The 19,140-nt window shown below is 37.3% G+C and overlaps 1 protein-coding gene and 1 non-coding gene across 51 annotated transcripts in view; both read right to left on the reverse strand.

The window, feature by feature from the left end:
• The window catches only part of LOC110484213 (ubiquitin-associated protein 2), a 253,283-nt gene that overhangs the window by 185,448 nt on the left and 48,695 nt on the right, over positions 1 to 19,140 (reverse strand). For 18 of the 50 annotated variants that reach the window (XM_085566161.1, XM_085566162.1, XM_085566160.1 and 15 more), the window contains 10 exons: positions 17,596 to 17,648; positions 13,059 to 13,126; positions 11,827 to 12,016; positions 10,907 to 11,120; positions 9,181 to 9,452; positions 8,072 to 8,244; positions 6,765 to 6,972; positions 5,560 to 5,599; positions 2,835 to 3,018; positions 202 to 268 (listed from right to left, as the gene is read on the reverse strand). In XM_085566161.1, the coding sequence (XP_085422287.1) occupies positions 202 to 268; positions 2,835 to 3,018; positions 5,560 to 5,599; positions 6,765 to 6,972; positions 8,072 to 8,244; positions 9,181 to 9,452; positions 10,907 to 11,120; positions 11,827 to 12,016; positions 13,059 to 13,126; positions 17,596 to 17,648 (1,469 nt within the window). Of the gene's footprint in view, positions 1 to 201; positions 269 to 2,834; positions 3,019 to 5,559; positions 5,600 to 6,764; positions 6,973 to 8,065; positions 8,245 to 9,180; positions 9,453 to 10,906; positions 11,121 to 11,826; positions 12,017 to 13,058; positions 13,127 to 17,577; positions 17,649 to 18,839; positions 18,900 to 19,140 lie in introns of all 50 variants that reach the window. The other 32 variants (XR_014951069.1, XM_085566179.1, XM_085566177.1 and 29 more) reach the window with 7 other exon arrangements.
• Positions 8,402 to 8,487, reverse strand: LOC116184649 (small nucleolar RNA SNORD121A). The gene has a single exon (XR_004149400.1). It is a non-coding gene; the product is annotated as a small nucleolar RNA SNORD121A (small nucleolar RNA).

A 19,140-nucleotide genomic window follows, 5' to 3' on the forward strand; every position in this document is an offset into this window, starting at 1 on the left:
ATAGCTATTCCTGATCTAGTACAAATCACAAGTGGTAATTGCTTTTCCCCCACTAGAGGGCTGACAGTCCTTCTTCCCTGAAGTAAAGCTCTTCTTTTGGCTCTTGGGGTACTGAGACACATCCAACTTTAAGAGATGGTCATAATTATAAGATAAACCGACTATTTGCCAAGCACTTCTTTCAATACTAACAAGACTTACCACATGTGATGTGCCTGAAGACAACACTGAGGCAGGAGAGAGGCTGGTCTGATGATTGGGAAGGGAGCTGGAAGGAAATTGTAAAGAATTTATAAAATTAATTTTCCCTTTTTAACAAATACAGATATGCAGTAGGGCATTAGCTGAAGAATTAAAATTCTAGGTGTGTGTACACACCTACAGTAACAGAGTAGTTAAAGAAAAAATTACATGTAAGAGTGTGTGTATACATACACATACATATGTATACATACACTCTTACATGTATATGTGCATGTATACGTGTCTGTATCAATACAGACACCTCTACAGGCACTTTTTCCTTTAATTAGTACCCTACTACTTTTTAATGAAAAAAATAAAGTACAGGGTCATTATTATTAAGAAGAAACATCTAAAACTCCATTTGTTTGTATTTTTCAATTTATTGTATCTTCAGAAAAACTGTAGTTGCTTTAGGAATCAAATAGCGATGACTCCATGACATGGACATGAAGTCCAAAAATCAAAACAAGGTTCACACAAGCGCAAGCCTGGCTTCTCATTCTTTCTCTGCTGCTGCATACCATGGGGGACAGGTTTTAAGTGAGGCAGTGCTTTGGTTTGACTCACTGTGCTGTTTCTCACATTTTGAGTTGCATAACATTAACTCGAACAATTAGAACTGCAGGGTACTTGTCTCATAATTCATCCAGAGATCTTTAAACGCCTCCCTGAAAGGTGACTGAAACTGGCATTTGAACATTTAAACCAACAAGTTATACCTTATATTCAAGGTCAAGAATGTAACCTACTGTATAGGGTATGCAATAAACTGAAACGACATAGAACAAAGGTAACTAAAATGAAGATATACAACACCTGTATAGATTGGTGCTCAAAAAAACCCTCCCTATTAAATAAGAAGCAGGAGAGATCCTAACAACAAAATTAGTTTAGTGCTTTCTACAGAAATAGCCACAAGAAAACACAGTTTTCATACCAAAGCTGACAGCTTCATTATATGACCTAATTTAAAGGCAAACACTTCTGGTAGCTCTTCAAGACATGGGCTCAGAATAAACTTTCACAGTTTCATAGATCAACTTTCAATATTGTCCCCTTTCTTTAGGAATTGGAACAACATCACTTCAGGCAGTAAAGGAAACGCAAGTTTTATACCACTCCCTTATCCACTCTCCCCAGCTCCTTTGACAAGTGTTAATTCACCATCTGACCTATGGTAGAGACACAGACGACAGCCATCAGCTCTATGAAGAAAGACACATTTGGATTTCAGGTATCCTGATGATGGCTGAAACTTTGTGTCTGTCCAACAGCATTGCCCTCCAGCTGAAATTTCCATCCATTTACATAGCTTTTCAACAAACCAGGGGAAATGTGACCAATGTAAAGGGAATAGTTCTTGCTCAACATATTTACTATTTTATTCAACAAAAAAATAGAGTGTTAAAAGAAAATAAACTATGTACTAGTTGTGAAACAGGAAAAAAACTCGCTGATATCCCAGATCAGTTTATTGTATTAACAAATACAGTACAAAGGCAAACATCAAAAATGTAACTCAATCAATAAAGCTTCAGGATTGTCACCCTGATGCCTTTTTCGGGCTTCCTTAAAACCAGAGGCCAGACAAAATTAAGAGAATAAAAAGTGATTATATTTATTGGAGGGCCTTCAAGTACCTTAAGAGCATATGAAGCCTCCCCAAGGATTACACCCAGACATGGATGACCAGTCACAAGTTTTCACACTATTAAGTTTGGTCAATTTGCATATTGGCAGTTAATGTTTCAATTACAGCTTCAGTTAATTAAGTCATTTACCCCAAGACTGCTCCCCACCATCTCACTTTTGATTATACTTTCCAGGGCCTGAGACAGTAAGGTGTCCTTGAGTCCCAGACCTAAAGAGGAATTGTTTTGTCAAACCAAAATGTGAAGACACTGTGTAGCTAACACTCTATATGGAGTTTAGAGGCAATACACTAAAGAATTGCAGGATTGCTGCAATTAAAAAATAAATGAAAAATGTAAAAGTTAAAATCCTAAGGCATCAACCTGACTGACAATGTAACAGGCATTCAGAAAAACAGAGACAGTGCTAAAGAGCTGAATTGTGCTAGATGCACTTCCAGGAATATCAAACTGTTATTTTCAAATCTCTTAAGGAAATATCTTAGAAAAAGAGAGTACACACAGTTTCCCTGTGAAATTGCTTCTAGGTTTTAATTTTAAGAAATACAAATACAAATGAGACTACACTATTTCAAATTTGCCATGTAATAAATTGTTAAACAATAATTTCAAACATATAACACTGAACAAAAACAGCAGGCACAAAGTAGGAAAAATAAACTGGGGGACTCAATTTAGCAGATTTAGCTAGCATGATTGAAGCAAACCTCTTGAAACACAAAGCTGTATATGTATCATGAAAGCTTGAGGGCAGCAGCTGCTCTGCCATTAGACGGCAGCCCAGAGCTGCCTTTTGTTGTCCTCTGAATCTCCCTCCTAATTGTGGTTCACATCAGAAAAGGGACCCCTGGTGCCTTCCAGCCCTATATGGAAACACTCTTAGACCTGTCCTATCCTCAAAACTGACCGCCTCAGTTTACCACAACTTTACTGTACCTGCTCAGCTGGGAGAGTGAACTGCTGGACAGATCACTGGACTGAGGCAAGGTGGGCAATGCTGCCATGTGCTGTGATGCTGAAGGCAGAAGTGAGGCCGTGGTAGACACCACACTGGGCAGAGAACCAACTGAAGGTAGTGAGGGAGAAGGGTCTGTCTTAGGTGCTGCAACTGATGAAATAGCTGCAACAAGTTAAAAAGAGACATTCAAATTAAAATTCCAGCATACCTGACATCCCAGCCCAGGTGGCAGGAACACAGTAGCATTCTCCCCTTGGTCTGCAAAAATCTGACCATTAAGAACTGATAACCATATCAAGCACTTTGACTATGAAGGAAAATACAAATAGAACTGAACTATCATTTTTCCCCTTTAAGCTCTCTACTTATAATAAATGTACAATTATCATTCTACACATGTAATAAACAACTGTCTTCTGCACTTCACCTGCCACTATCTGGATTACTAATTTACACATCAATCCAAAATTTCTTGCTTTTGGTTCAGCAAACACAAGTAATTTCTGCCTTTTCAAGGCACTGTACAAATCTAGTTTCACCTACAGCTCTGCTTCTTCATTCAGACCTACGCAGCACCCTTGGGGATGGAGACTGAGATTGCTGGAGTATAGGGGAGATAACTTATCACTTCGGTATATTCAGTCAAAAGTGTACTGCAATAGAATGAAAAAAGCTACAATGAAAGGCCAGAACTGAGCATACATTAAGCATTTTTTATGGCTAAGGAGCTGTCAAATATTGACTCACTTTACTTAGGTGATAAAAAGTGTTAGGTTTTATCTTACATTTTTAGGCTACACAGAAAAAAACTTGTTTATAGGATCACCATACTGTGATAAGATGCCTAAAAATTCTATTGCCCAACATGATTCCCACCTGTTTCACTTATTTCTACTCCTACAAAAAATAAAAAAGAATTAGAGACACTCACGAATAAATCTCAGAAAAGAGTTGAGCCCTACCTTCTGCTGGGCCATGTTCCACACCACACCAGGGTTCACTACCTAGTGGATTATCACTAACTTGTAATGTATGTGAAGACACTTTTAGATTGGTCATCAAACAAAAATCAAATACACACTTGGAAGTTATATATTAGAGTTTGTTCACTTTATGGATTTGATTTCCTAGCTAAATGACCAAAGTCAGGTTGTTGGGTTGCAATGTAAACAGGAATTAAAAGGTCCTGGCCTTGGCAATAAGGATGGCCTCTAAGAGAAGGAAATCCAAGCGACAAACATGGTCATGAAGGCAGCAACTATATCACCTAGTAACTCCTGGTAAAACTCACATAAAAAAGGAGTAAATAATATTTAAAACTCCCAGTATATTAAGAGCAGGATTCCAATCTTGAAGTAAAAGTAGACGTCCCCAACACAAGGGACAGAATCACCATCTTAAGATGTCCTACGAGATGCCTGAATGCAATGTACAATACGAAGAAAAACAGGAGACAAGTACAATGATCAGGAGTAAAATACATCAGTTGTACTTTGAATTAAGGATTTAGGCAGCTTGAGATCTGGATATTAAAGAAGAACAGCAAAGAAGAGAGATGCACAACAGAAAACACTATAATACATACAAAAGGGAGAAAGTACTTATAAAAGTCAAGAAAAACTCAAAATAATTTGGATGCATGAAATAGACTTCATGGAAGAAGAAATCAGAAATGCTCTCAAAGGAGAACTGGTATAGGAAAAGAGACTAGTAAAGCCACTACAGAATACAAAAGTATTAGGAATACTCAGATCTTTGTTTTCTGTAGAAAAAAGGACAGATTCTGTAGTGAATTTCATAACTTGTTTATTAACTCTGTACACAACAATAGAAAAGTTCTTCTGTTGAAAAGCTGTCTTTGTATACTTGAAGTGTGTACACTCCTGCTCCTTTAAATTCAACTTGGCATTAACAAAACACTGATCCACTAATGGTCTACCTGAAGAGATGTTTAAGAGGAGGTTAGATCTAAAATTGAGGTGTTGGAATTCCAAACGATTTTAATTCACATGACTGTCCTTGAAAACTTCCATTGCGCAGCACAAAGATCAGAAAAGTGAATACTATACTTTAATTATTTTAACTCCAAGGAGAGTTGCAGGCCTGGTACAGGTCCATGCTACATTACAAACATTCCAAGATGAAGAAACTAACACTTATACCAGAGTCAATACTGAAGTATTGTTTATAAGGTATTAAGAAACTCAAAAGAGGGAATGTGTTTCTCATCTTTATTCTCCACAGGCTTCTAACAGGGCAGAGATAGAACTATACCTATAGTTACTCAAAGAATGTGACTTCATTTCACTACAGCTAAATGCTATTTGCAGCTTCCCAGCTCAGAACTGGAAGAACTGCTAAAAAATTTCATATTTATTTCTAATTTTGTAAATTTTATTTTATATTAAATGATTTCTGACAGGTAAATTCAAAAAGAAAACCAACAGCAAAGCAGCTCCTCTAATCCAAAGGTTGTTTAGGTTTGTAGATTTAATAGACCTGCATTCATATTTCAATTGTAAACAAGAAGCAAATGCTGCTGCATTTTAGCAAGCACAAATAAAGTCAAATGGGTCAGCCATAAATTAGTCATGGAGAACAATATAAAACCTTAAACCCAGTGTCACTGATATGCTTGTGTGCACAGCAAGTAGCAAGGAACAAACAGAAAGTCCTGTGCTCAACCAAGCTTTGAAAACTTACTGTCAAGTGTTGCCTGTGTCCTAACACCACTGTGCCCATTCTGTAAAAAAAGAAGAAATTAATTAATAAATCATCTTAGAGGTATATTAAATGCTCAGACTGAATCACACATTGAACATGCGTCATGCAAAATTCTATATTCATACTAAATTAAACAAGGCAGAAAATTAAATTTTTACTGCCTTAAGAAAAACTACATCATAAAGTTGTCTCAAGTGCAAGGTGTCCTAACATAGAGAAACCCATACACTGCCCATAATACACCCATCAGCAGCAAACCTGCCCATGTACTGTATATAACAAATTTCAGGTTCACACCAATATGAAAGAAGGAATTGCATTAACATATAGGAAATGGTTGTGCTTTTGATCTAATGCAACTCACAATTTTAACTATCCAAGTTACACAGAGACGCCAAATTTTTTCCATTGAAAGATAAGACTTGAGAAGCACCAGTTGTTTTTTGGATAACGCTGGAGTACAGAAGTGGATAGTCTATGCTTGATCCTCACCAGTACATACGAGCTAGTGCAGAAGACAAGTGTGACTGAGCCAACACATAACAAAGGCCAGAAGTAAATAAACTTACAAACTCTCACAAGTTCCTAAAACATTCAAAAAACTCAGCTCTTTAAAAACAAACCTACATTCCATATACCAAGACAGCAGGTGTGTCTGAATCTCCCATGAGATTCTTTGTCCTATATCAGACCTCTTCTTATGCTTATCAAAATAACACATGAAACTAATTCCCCCAGTGTTCAAATACAACAGAAAAGTAATACTGGAGGGGCCAAGAAAAAATTTGGATTAATTTGCTAGGTGCCATGTAAATTTAGTAAATAAAATACATTTTTATAGGAACTGTCAAGCTACTAGCTATGGCAAAATACCATAACTAATATTTACATATAGAGACACTTCCTTAGCTTGAGAGAAGGAAACTCGAGTAGAATTTTAAATGTTACTAAAAAAAGGTCAAAACACAATTTAAGATGTCAACACCCACAAAATCAGATGCTCTTATATCCCAAATACAGTATTACCAAAAATGACTACACACAGGAAAAGCAAAAACAAGTAAGAGGGTGGGCTTGGGAACCAAAGATACCACTTGGCTTGGTTACAGCATTAATGTATCAGGGGAATACAAATCTAACACAGGTAAAAGTATTCTTAGGTCCTGTTTCTGCAATGAGCTCACCGTAACTGCAACAGGGGTTGGTTCAGACGGAGCCATGGAGCTTTGGTACGCTATCCTGCTATGCACAGAAGTCTGGTCATAGGAGGAAGCTGTTACTGGGCTAGTGCTCTGTGATGAGCAAGTCAGACTGGAAGAGCTGATGGCAGAGGTTGTGTAGGTGGAGTCCTGTGCTGTATTGGATATGGGCAAAGAGGTATTCAAAGGATCACTGGAAAAAAAAAATTATTTACCATCTTGGTAAGTATTTCAAATACCTTCATGAAAATATCAGCTTCTATATAGCTATCTAGAACTACCTTAAGCATACAGAAAAATCTACACTATTTATATTAGAAAATCTAAGAACGCAAAAAAAAAATAAATTGTAATATTGCTTTGGTTGTCACTAATCACTGCTTCAAAACATCAGTTGCACTAAGCACCATTCATCTTCCTCGATCCAGCCCAAACAAGGCAAGCACTTTTCCGTCATGTTATTTCCACCTTTTCCAAGGATAAATTAATGATAATAATCTTACTTTTTTAAACAAGCAGAATTTATAAAGTCTAGTATATAATGAATAACAACAATAGAATTCTTTTTACAATAGAATTCTAATGTTACAGAATTAATTATGCAAAGAGCTAAAAAATACTTTAAAACATGGAGGAATATTGTATTGCCCACTTAGTTTAAATATCATACATAAAACTAGGAGTTATGTGGAAGTTCATTTTTATTAATATTTCTGAATTAATTTCAGGAAGCTTTTTATTGATGCCAATTTTTCAATGAGTAAAGAATTAAAACTGGTTTACTGGAACACTGGCACTCAACATTGGCTGTTGTAGCATTTCAGTGAGAGCTTCTACATACAAAAAGCCTAGCCTCTTTTCTCATTTTCTCATCCTGTAGGAGCATCAGATCTGTAACCTGGCCCCGGTCTACTAACTAATACAGTAATACTTTGCACTAATATAGTACAAAGATCAACTCTGCTGGATCAGATGGAGAACAGCATGAGTAGTGAGGAACAAGCCCCCAAAATACTTGAAAATCAGGGCAATTTAACATGAGAAAAATTCTATAAAGGATAGATTATTTAAACGTTATTTATGTTCATGTCATCTCCAGCCTCACATATACCCACCCAGGTAAATTTTGATTATCATTTGAGTAGAAATTTATCATTTAAGATACAGTCCACAGAAAACAAGTTATCATATTTTCTCCTTTCAGTACATTGTAACCCTGTAATGATGTTTTTGGCACAAACTTGACCCCCTACAAGAACACCTGAGAATGCAGAAGGGCAACTCACACATACTTTACAGATTTTGAATATAAGCTATTGTTGGTCATCTGGTTGGTATTCTCACTGCTTGAAGTTGATCCAAACTCTGGGAGTGTAGGCTCTGATCCAAACTCAAGAGCTCCAAACTGAACATTTAACCCTGTTATGTCTGCTGATCCAGGCATCTCCACAGCAGAAGAAGGAATCTTAAAGGGAAAAAAAAGAAGCAACTTGAAATTAATCCACTTATTCTGCTCTAATCTGGAGCTGAAGCAGTAAAACATACTATTCCACAATAACAAAGTATCATCTTTGTACATCCCTTCCACCTCCACCAACATTCATACTGTGGCTACTAAGTCAATCTAAAAATCACTCAGCAACAGCCATCTTCCATACAGAGCAACCAGCTATGTGCTTGCAAAAGATATCATCACAGTATTTTGGACCTAATAACTATCCTGCTTACTTCATGGATAAAAAATATACCAAGATTTTTGCTCTCCTTCTCCCTAGCAATTTATATAAAACACATACCAAATCAAATCATAGAATCATTAAGGTTGGACAAAAACATTAAGATCAAGTCCAACTATTAAAGCCAGTACTACCAAACCATGTCTCTAAGCAACAGGTCTTCACATCTTTTAAACAATTCCTGAAACTTACCTGGGTAGCCTGCTCCAGTGATTGACAACCCCCTCAGAGATGACATTTTTCCTAATATCCAATCTAAACCTTCCCTAGTGCAACTTGAGGCTGTTTCCTCTTGTCTTGTCACTTGTTACCTGGGAGAAGAAACCAATCTCCATCTGGCTACACCCTCATTTCTATAGAGTGATGAAGTTTACCCTGAGCCTCCTTTTCTCCAGGCTGAGCCCCCGTAGCTCTCTCAGCTGCTCCTCAGACCTGTGCTCCAGTTCTTCCCCAGCTCTATGCCCTTCTCTGGACAAGCTCCAGCCCCACAACATCTTCCTTGTATGAGGGACCCAGAACTAGACACAGGATTTGAGGTGCAGCCTCACCAGTGCTCAGTACAAAGGGACAAGTCACTGCCCTGGTCCTGCTGGCTATGCCACTGCTGACACAAGATTTTGTAATTTTTAAATTTACTAATGACAAGCTATCACTCAATTACCCACCTTGGATGCTGGAGTTATCCTCCTTTTTGGTGGTTTTATCTGTTTCTGATTGGTTTGATGAACAGTCACTGCCTGGTTATCCATAGAGATAGTAGGGAGCTGTAATATTTTGTTAACAGCTGTAGAGGTGTCTACAGGTGATGGCTCTTGGAGTTTTACCTGGGAGGAGGATGACTCCAGCCCAGGAGGAGGAACAGGAACCACCTGCATTTGTTGCTGTTGCTGTGTCAGCTGGCTCAGAACTGGAGATGGCTCAGGCTGGGATTTAAAGTCTGATCAGTGTTGGAAAAAAGAAATATCAAAATTAAAGCATTGAACTCTGCTCTTCACAGTTCTACTCTCATGTAAGAATCCAGATGATGCTTAATAGTTATTATTCTATAGTATTTTCAAGTCTTTTCAGACATCACAGGGGTTTCACATGGATCACTACCACTCTAACACTCATAAGGACAACAGTTGATACATCTCCTACTTTAAATGAACTGTGGCCAAGCATTATTTAGTTTTTTCCAAAAATGTGACAACAAACCTATCTACACAGTTGCAATATTATCACACACAAGTCCTCAAAAACAGTTACAGATTATTCTAATCAAACACTTCAAGTTTCATTATAATTAACTGTGCTCATATAATGTGATTACTTCCAAGGAGTAAAGAGTTGTTGCAATTTAGAGGTATTATGAGTTAGGGTTCCTTTCCCCTGCAAAGGAGAAGATTTAAAAAAACAATAGGAAATCTTCTACCATCTCATAATACCTGAGAATCAAAGAGATGTTGCACATAAACAGGTTTTTACCCAGTTTTCCCTTTCACAATTTTTGGATGCTGAAAGTCATGTGGTGACCTAAAGCACTGGTCAACCACCACCTCCAGCATTTCCAGTGTGAAGGGGTTTTTATTCAGTTGGTGAAGTCCACTAGAAAGCATTAAAATGTACGTTTGGTTTTTTTTCATGTCTGAATGTCAGTTGTCATAATTTTTTTTTTAGAATGTCAAAGATAGTAATTGCTACCAAAGGCTGTTTATCTACACATAAATATATACACACATGAGAGACACAAGAGCTATCTTCACAGTGAGGATACTGCTAGGAACAACACTACAGAAAGTAAGTTTCTGTCATTCTCATTGTTGCTACTAATTTTACTCAATTACATGAAAAATTAATACAATTATAAATATACAAAACAAGTAACCCAAATCCTTCACAGCACACTACAGAAAGAACACTGAGGTGTGATACACATTATGAAGAAATTACAAAGTACTCATTCAAAATTCATGGAATGATTAGAAGAGAGAATTTGAGGAAAAAATAAAAGTACACCACTTCACACTCAGCTGAAAACAGCATAGTTACAATGAAAATAGGTATTTTCCAGGATCTGTTGAAAAACAGTCACCAGTGAAGTACCATGTAAATATTTAAGCACACTAAATCAAAAATGTCACTACCTGGAAGGCTCAATAACTTTAAACATGTAATGACATTTAGGGATAGACTTTAAGCTTAACAAAACTTTAGTTTATGATATATTTGTGATGTCTATTACCAGCAAATAAACCTAACACTTAAAATGTTGTAAGTAACTGTATTACTAAGATTAAATTTTTTTGAAAAAGTCTTTTATTAAAGTAATTTTAAACTATCATTGGAATTACAGAATCTTACTGGCTAATATAAAGAGAAAGAGAGAAGAACCTGTGTCAAAGCACTTACCAAACTGACTGAGGACTGAGGACTGAGTACTAGGTGGTTTTAGATCCCAGGATGACGCAGCAACTATGCTAGTGCTGGCAGAACTGCTATTTGTTTGTTGAGAGGTAAACTGACCCAATCCTGGTGATTTCAATTGGTCCAAGATTTGTGAACCAGTAGAGTTTGCCAATTTAGAAGATCTGAGCTCTCCAAAGCCAGAACAAAGAACAGCCGACTACCAAAAGACAAAGAAGAAGATGGGAAGGAGTGGAGTTCATATTTTAACTAATAATTGAACATGATCATAGGGTCAATGTCTACAGCTCCTATCTGGCAGCAGATAAAATATTTTCAGATCTAGATTACTAACAAATGACCAGTAAAAACTTCCAGTAATCACAATAATACCAACTTACTTAAACCCATGCATCTTAAAATATCATTGATTTACGAATAGTTGGACTGATTTTTAGAGAACAAATACCTAATCTCAATCTCAAAACTGACTCAGAAAAAGGCACGCTTCCACAAGAAGCAATTGAATATGTGCTTGGAAATAACACATCTGTTTTCTGGTCCAGAACTCTTAACTATAAACAAATTATTTTATCCTACATCAGCAAGCAATGAGCACATCTGCTCTCTAATCAAAAATTAATATAACTACTTCATGTAAATCCAGAAATAACCAACCAGCAAAATGAAAAAAGTTTTGGTTTGGTTTGTTTGTTTGTTTGTTTTTGGGTTTTTTGTTGTTTGTTTTTGTTTTGAGGGGGAAGGAAGCTGAAAGGGAAAGAATTATATTCTTCATTTTCATTTTTCAACAAATACCAAAACACCTCATGATATGACCAGCACTGGAAAAATTGTTTAACCTTTAATATTTATTCATTAATAACGTTTAGAAAATAAAATATTTAGAAAGCATTAGATAGTTTTACCAGACTTTGAGGAGAATAAGAGTTTACAGCACTGGAGCTGCCTGTTCCTGATGCCATCTGGGTGCTGTGCTGAGAATTTGTGAATACTAAGGCTTGGCCAAAGGTCTGCTGCTGGGGCGACTCAAATGAGTTGCCTTCTGTCTCTTGGGTAGATGTCACCGGCTTTTGAAGCAGTGTCACCAAATCAATGCTATAAGACAAAAATGAAACTTGCTGGAATGAACATAGTGATTAAACTTCACTGACACTGAGGAAAGCACTAGCAATACTAAAGCTGCCATCCCAGCAACAGAATAATTACTGATTAGCAGTCTTTTCAAATGTTTTTTGTCAATCACAAAAAAGAGAGAGAAGGGAGTTTTTTGCCAGTAAGTAACAAACAAAAAAATCCCACCCCAGTTTGAGTGAATGAACTAAAACATTTTCTAACATAAAGAACAGAACAAAAAACACATGAATATGCTACCTCTTAAGAAAGAAATAAATATAAATTATACATCATGCCTCATGCAAATCACATCCGTATTACATGGAAAATTTTACTGCAGTACAGCAGAATCTGGACATTTAGAACCATTAGCCTATCTAGTTTTCATATCTCGCTATCCAATTACCAAAGCCTTCATCACTATACTTTAACGTGCTCTCCAGGAACATGAAGCTAATGGAAGAAACTGATTCCACAATATCATCAGTGAGGCATTTGAAGACAAAGGCATGCAAAGGAAGGCAGCAACTGATCTATTTTTAGTTCTTGATCTTAATCCTCTATCATCAGTAAAGGCTTGTAACTCTGATGTTCACCAGGGAATTCACCTTTTTGCCAATGCATGCTTTCATTTAACACATCTGTCAAAGCACTACATTCTGAACACTTCCTGCACCTACAAAGACAGGCTTTCCATTTTCTGGACACTAAAGCCAGAGCTTCCTTTTCAACAGCAAAAATTTTTTTTGTCCCAGCTACTTTTCTTCCTGCCTGTAAGCAGTCCTGATGCAGAAGATGTGTTATGCTCACACATTTGATAAGTTTGTCTCCACTTTCACAGTCAAAAATACATAACTCAGGAACTCACAGAAACAACAATTTGCAACCAAGGCTTTTTCAGTTTTTAGAGGAGTTTGACCAATCTCTGACAGTTTTTATTCAATATTTCATATGTGCAAACTAACATTACTTAATCAAGGAGAAAGTTTTTAAAGTATAGGGAAAACATGGAAGAAGAGCTTACCTTTGCCCAGGAGTCACATGATTTTCAGCTGGAACAGAAGATGCAGTGAAGACTTTTGTTTCAGAAAGCTGAAAAAGAGATGGGGAAAGAATTTTATATGCTCATATTTCCCTCTTGCAGAAATTCCATTTTGGTCATGCACTTTCAAGATAAAAGTAAAGTCAAACTACCATTACAAACAGCTACTCTGAAGCTCTGCTTAAAAAGACAAAAAACATGTAATCAAGCTCCAATAAAATCTTCTTCACAGAATCAAGTGCCTATTTAATTAGAGGGCTGAGTTAGGAAATTTGACCTACTGACAATACACACCAGCACAGAACTGTTTACCAATGTAACTGCATCAACCTGGAAAACAGTTTAACTGAAATACACCAGCAGAAAGTAATTAATGTGACAGCCATTCTACCATTAATGCACAGACAAATTATGACACTACAGAGCCACTCTGATAAATCTTGTTGCACAAGGGTAATACATTGCACTGCTCCCACTCATTCCATGTATTCTTGCATCTGACATTTCAGCTCCCACCACCAGCAGAGGCAAGTAAGTACAGGTAAGTGCAGTGAACCAGCATTCATGGTTGCTTCTTGGTAGCTCTGTTAGGAGAGGCAATTACGTCTTTGAGTGCTCTGAGAGCATGAGTTGGGAAAGAGTAATACAACGAGAGCCATGCTGACACTCAAGTAACAAGTCAGACCACCCACAGAAGAAATCTGCATCGTTTTCACCATGCTGTTACAATACAGAGAGATATTCACACAGGTACCTGGGGAAGTGAATCTGGTTGGGACTTTGGGGGAAAAGAGGGGTTTGGTTTTTTGCCATGTTGTTGGGTTTTTTAATACTTTTTCTCATTTAAAAATTATTTGTTGAACAGCTACAACTTCCTAGGGCTAATTTGTTTTTATTTACAGGAGTACTTGCAAACCAGAATAGATCTTAAGACAGTACAGGTTAGATTTAGTAAGACAGAGCTATGCATGTACAGTGTTTGTGTTTTAAATTTACTTTTCACAAAATCATCCTTAATTCCTTTAGTATCCTTGTCTTTGACTGAAGAATAACTGACCTATTCAAAGAATACCTTTAGAATATGCCATTTGATACAGGTCTTCTAGGAATTATGCCTTTTTAACTGCATACATTTCTAGCAGTTTGAAGGACATCACAGACATAAACTGATTTCATTTGCCATCCCACAGGCAGCTCTACTGAGACCAAGCGTATCCCTGAACATGTCATCTGATAGGGGTCTCCTATGAAACACTATTGATTTAAGAAGGGCACAGAAGGGCTGACTGGAAGCAAATCATCACTCGAGGCACAGTAGAAATATCTCACATACTCTCCCCAGCACCCTCTTACAAGGAGCACATGTGACCATGAAGAAATCGGTCCTAACACAGTTCTTCCCTCCATTTCTTACCATTCCCTTGCTGTCAACACAATGCACTTTAATCCCTCATTTCTGCATCACTTGTCCTGAGATGAATGCTGACAGCCCACAACTCTGTGTACTGACCAAAACAAAGAAAGAACATTCCACTTAAGTACATTTAAGTTAAAAAGGTTGTTCCTCTATTGTTCAGCACTTTCTCCACTATGTTTTATTTTAGAGCAATGTGTACTGTACTTTCTGGGGTATTATGATATTCCTGCATTACATGGCACAAGGAGGTCAGCTAATGGCACAAGCAACACTCTGTGGTCTGCAATACCTCAGTTAAATATTAAATTCTTTGTAATATCAACCATTTCTTACACTCACATAACCAAGAAAAAGACTAACCATGGACAAACACTGATGAACCCCAAAAATTCAGCAAATTAAGGAGACTGAGAATTTTTGTGACAATGCAAATGCATGCTTGATACATGAGAGAGTAAATGCTCTCTACAGATGAACCAGCATGCAAGCAGAAGTCTCTGGCTCCGTTACATTGAGATTTACACTACTACCTGTGGCAAACTCACTGCCAAAAGATCCAACCAAGCACTTAATTCAGTACTCTACAGGGATTACATAATTCGTCAAGACACATATTTCATGCTGCGGCAGCTGAAAAGTTTTATTACCACATATGTATTTCTCAGAAGTAGTATTTTTAGCTCCCAATCAAGCCATTATACCTGCTGCACACTACACTCACAAATCTTTTCCTGAGGCTCCGGCATTTTCCCAGAACTGAACAAATGCTTGTGAGCCATTTGTCAGTGTTGGGCTCACAAGGGTATGTCCTCCATCTGCAGGGAAATACCCATGCTTTCCAGCTTCTGTTCCTATGATAAAATCATTCTCCAATCACCAAACATAATGCACTTGACAACTAACCATCAGCTCCTAAAGTAGTACACGAATGGTGAGGAGAAGAGGAAAATATACTCAGCATCCTCACAGAAACTCAACATCAACAAATAAGAAATTTTAAAAGAACTTACTATTGTTTTGGTATAATGTAATGAAGGTAAAGAAATTCAAACAACCTCTCATGCTGCTTCCTGGTAAAGAAACCACTTCCACCAAAGCACACTTCCTTTTTCTTTCCTTTTTTTAAAAAGTGTTGCTGTGGTTTCAAATAAAAACCAGCACTACCAACACTTTACAAAAAATGTTTGCCATTACCCACTTTCCAGCAATTTGTATTTATTCTATTTCTTTCCTTTGGAATAGTTGCTGTAGTTAACTTTCTTTTAAGAGCAAAATCTAGAGCCACCTAAAGTACCTTAATATTTGTCTAGTCTTTCATTGTTAATGCCCTGAATATCCCTTTAACAAAACACAACCTCCTATTTGCACTGCAAGCAGTTTCCACTCTATTTAATAGCACTTTGATGATCTATTATACTTGCTTAATACTTACTGCAAAAGATAAGGACCAGACAGGGCAATCAGGTCACAAAGGCCTAATTCTTCTTGGGCTAAACAATGTTAAACTTCACTCAATTGCTCGTAACTTGTATCTGACTAGAGAACACATTTAAACAGAAATATTCTTTAGGAAAACACCTGATCTTTCCCTGCAGACAGCAAATAGATCAGCTTCCTCGGTTCTTTTAACCAATAGTCATGCCACTAGAACTGTTTCTTACACACTTCCAGACACACGTTCATACTACTCCTCAGCTAGACTAAAACCAGAGTCCATCATATGCTCCAAAAGTAACTCTTTCAGATTCCCTAAATTAAAATCTCCCTTCTCAAGGGATCTTTGATCAGACATTTTCAGCTATTATACACAATTTTTCATCTGTAAAAGCAATGAGAAATTTTATTTGGTACTTAAAAATCAAGTTCAAGAGCATCCACATATAGAAATATAACTCAAGAATGACTAAGAGATGGGGAAGAGTGCCAACAGCCAACAATACTACAATAGGACCTTTTTTAATACAGCATCAGCTCATGCTGAGCTGTTCTTTTCTCATCATCTACTACAATGCTGGAAACTTTTGAGTTGCTGCTTTCCAGACCCTTGTTCTGAAAGTGTGTCTTTATTCCTATAAAACAAATGGATACTTGGCTATACTAAAGTATTTTTCATTCGCAATCTTGTAGAGGTCCAAATCTCACTGCATGACTGGCTCACTTTCAAATGCTATTCCAAGTACATTTTGTACTTCACAAACATTTTATTAAGCAATTACTTTAATTTTACTTCCCAATCATTGATCAAGGCACTAGATGGCATCCAGCCCCAGACTGGGAGGACTAATGGCCTTCCTAAAAAGCCCACATTCAATAATGGTCCTTCTGTAACAGATTTGCCAAAATTTGTAAGGCAGATTTCAATATGCTATTTTTATTTTTTTGTGATAGAATGCAATTATTTTTAGAACAAAAGATACAACACATTTTTCTCTTTTTTTGTGTGTGTGTTTTGGGCTAATGTACCTGTATCTTGACATTTCATTCACTCTTTCTGAATATTAGTAGACAAACAATTTTCTCCTAGATTATAGGGATTTTTCCAGAATCAAAAATTGTAAGAAATTAACAATGGGCTAAAATTTTCAAAATTCATTTGCAAATTATTCAACTCTAATAACTAATTAAAACAAGTTCTATCCATAGTCAGCATTGCTAAACACCCTTCCCTTAGGACAAACGCTGTATTGTACCAGCATCAAACAGGGGTGAGAACAGCCCATAGATTTCCATCATTCTTAGCTCTTAGTCTACCTCTAGCACACAGGAAACTAAAGACAGGTTTAAAATATGTCAGCTTTTGATGGTATTAACTGATACAGAAAACCAGAGAATTTAAGAGTTTCTTTCAATTCTCTCAAAAGATACACCCCTATAATTAGGTAAGGATGGAGTTACCGTAACAGTTACATGAAACATTCACACATTTCCAGGACTAACACTGACATTCCACCTTGCAGGAGGAGGCAGAAGGGATGACTTATTTTCACTCAACTGAAAATAAATTTGAAATAATGGGTTACTTCAAATATTTAGTTTTTGAAAACACCACAAACTCTGAAGAGAATAAATAATCAATTGGTATACCCAACCAGTTGCACTCACATCTTCATTCCAGTCTTCAGCTGTCCATTCTTCTATTGAGTTCTTCCACGCTCCTATTACAACACGGGAAAGAAAAAAAAACAGGTACAAATTAAAGCCACAACACTGTGTTTCAATCCTCCTGCTTTACAAGCAATCCTGTTTTTATTATCAGTGGAACAAAAAGCAAGGAGATGGAGGTTGGAAACATATTTGGAAACACAGTTGGAAGCTCTAGGAAACAGGTCTGCGGAATTAAAAATTTGAGAGGGAAATACTACCAATCCTCTTGCCCATACCCTTGATTTCTGATTTCAGAAATTTCTTAGCCCTTATGGTACCAGACTCAATTTGCATGAATGCACATCTGCACCCAGTGATTAAACCCAACCATTGGAAGAACTTCCTCCTATGGGTCCAACAGCAGTGAGAGGTTACTCAACCCTCCCACAGGATCCTCTAGTTTCACACACAAATTCATACAGAACACAAGACAACCACCAACACCTGCTCCAATACCCACAATCCTACTTTCAACACATTCAATTTCAAGGCCCAAGCTATGCCTGTGGAGACTACTTTCCAACCTGTTAACTCACTCCTCAGAGTACAACTCCAATTCCTTCCCCTGAGAGAGCAATTTATTTTAGAACATAAATAATTCTTATGATGGTAGCAGGACAGTTTTTAAATTTCTACTGTAGCTAAAAACACTTCCTGTAACTTGTGGCAGACTGGATTTGGCAAACTCTGGAGCACTGTGAAGCATGCAAAAATAGGAAAACCACAGAAACAAATCCTATGGATGCAAAAACCCAACCCCTTCTATAAGAAACAGCAGGTACAGACATGCAAGAGCAATAAAAGGAATGAAGGCCTTGATCACTGGTAGCAGTACAGCGAACGTTATTCCAACAACAACCAGAGCCTTTGTGTAAACTGTGCAAACATGAGCAAAGAAAACATGATCACCAAAGGTAGCACTGCCAGCATCCTGGATCAAGTACAAAGCAAAGAGATTCCTGCTTCAATCATCTCCTTTCATTTAACCAGGAACTAGTCTGAGCTACATTAATCCAGATGTGTCTCAAGCCCCCCAAAGATAGCATCAAAGCCACCTGGTACTAATGTCAACACTACACTGGTGCTTCCTCTCATACCCCGCAACACCACAGTGGGTTTTGGCAGAGGAGAGTTGAGCAGCATCAGTCCCGTCCAACAAACGGGAGGTTACACACAGTGGGGGGAAGAGAGGGGAACTTTACCTTGGAATCCAAAATTATTTGGCAGGTCCTGAACAAGGTAACATCTGCTTTGTGTGGGCTCTGTGGAGCAATACAGAGTTGCCTGAAACATCTCATGCTCATTTTAGCAAACAGCCCCTATCCAGGGCTGATGTTTTCATGAATAACCACATCTTGTAGCAAAATTACTACAATGCTTCAAATTTCTAGAGTAATCCACACATTTCTACAGGAATTTTGAGAAAGAGGAAAAGCCCAGTGAGCAGTTTTTAGAGTACAGTTGATTTTCTTTCCCTTCCCCTGACCAGCACAGAATCCCTTC

Source organism: Lonchura striata, chromosome Z, assembly GCF_050655825.1.
Source record: "Lonchura striata isolate lonStrDom1 chromosome Z, ASM5065582v1, whole genome shotgun sequence".
NCBI classification, from domain to species: Eukaryota; Metazoa; Chordata; class Aves; order Passeriformes; family Estrildidae; genus Lonchura; species Lonchura striata.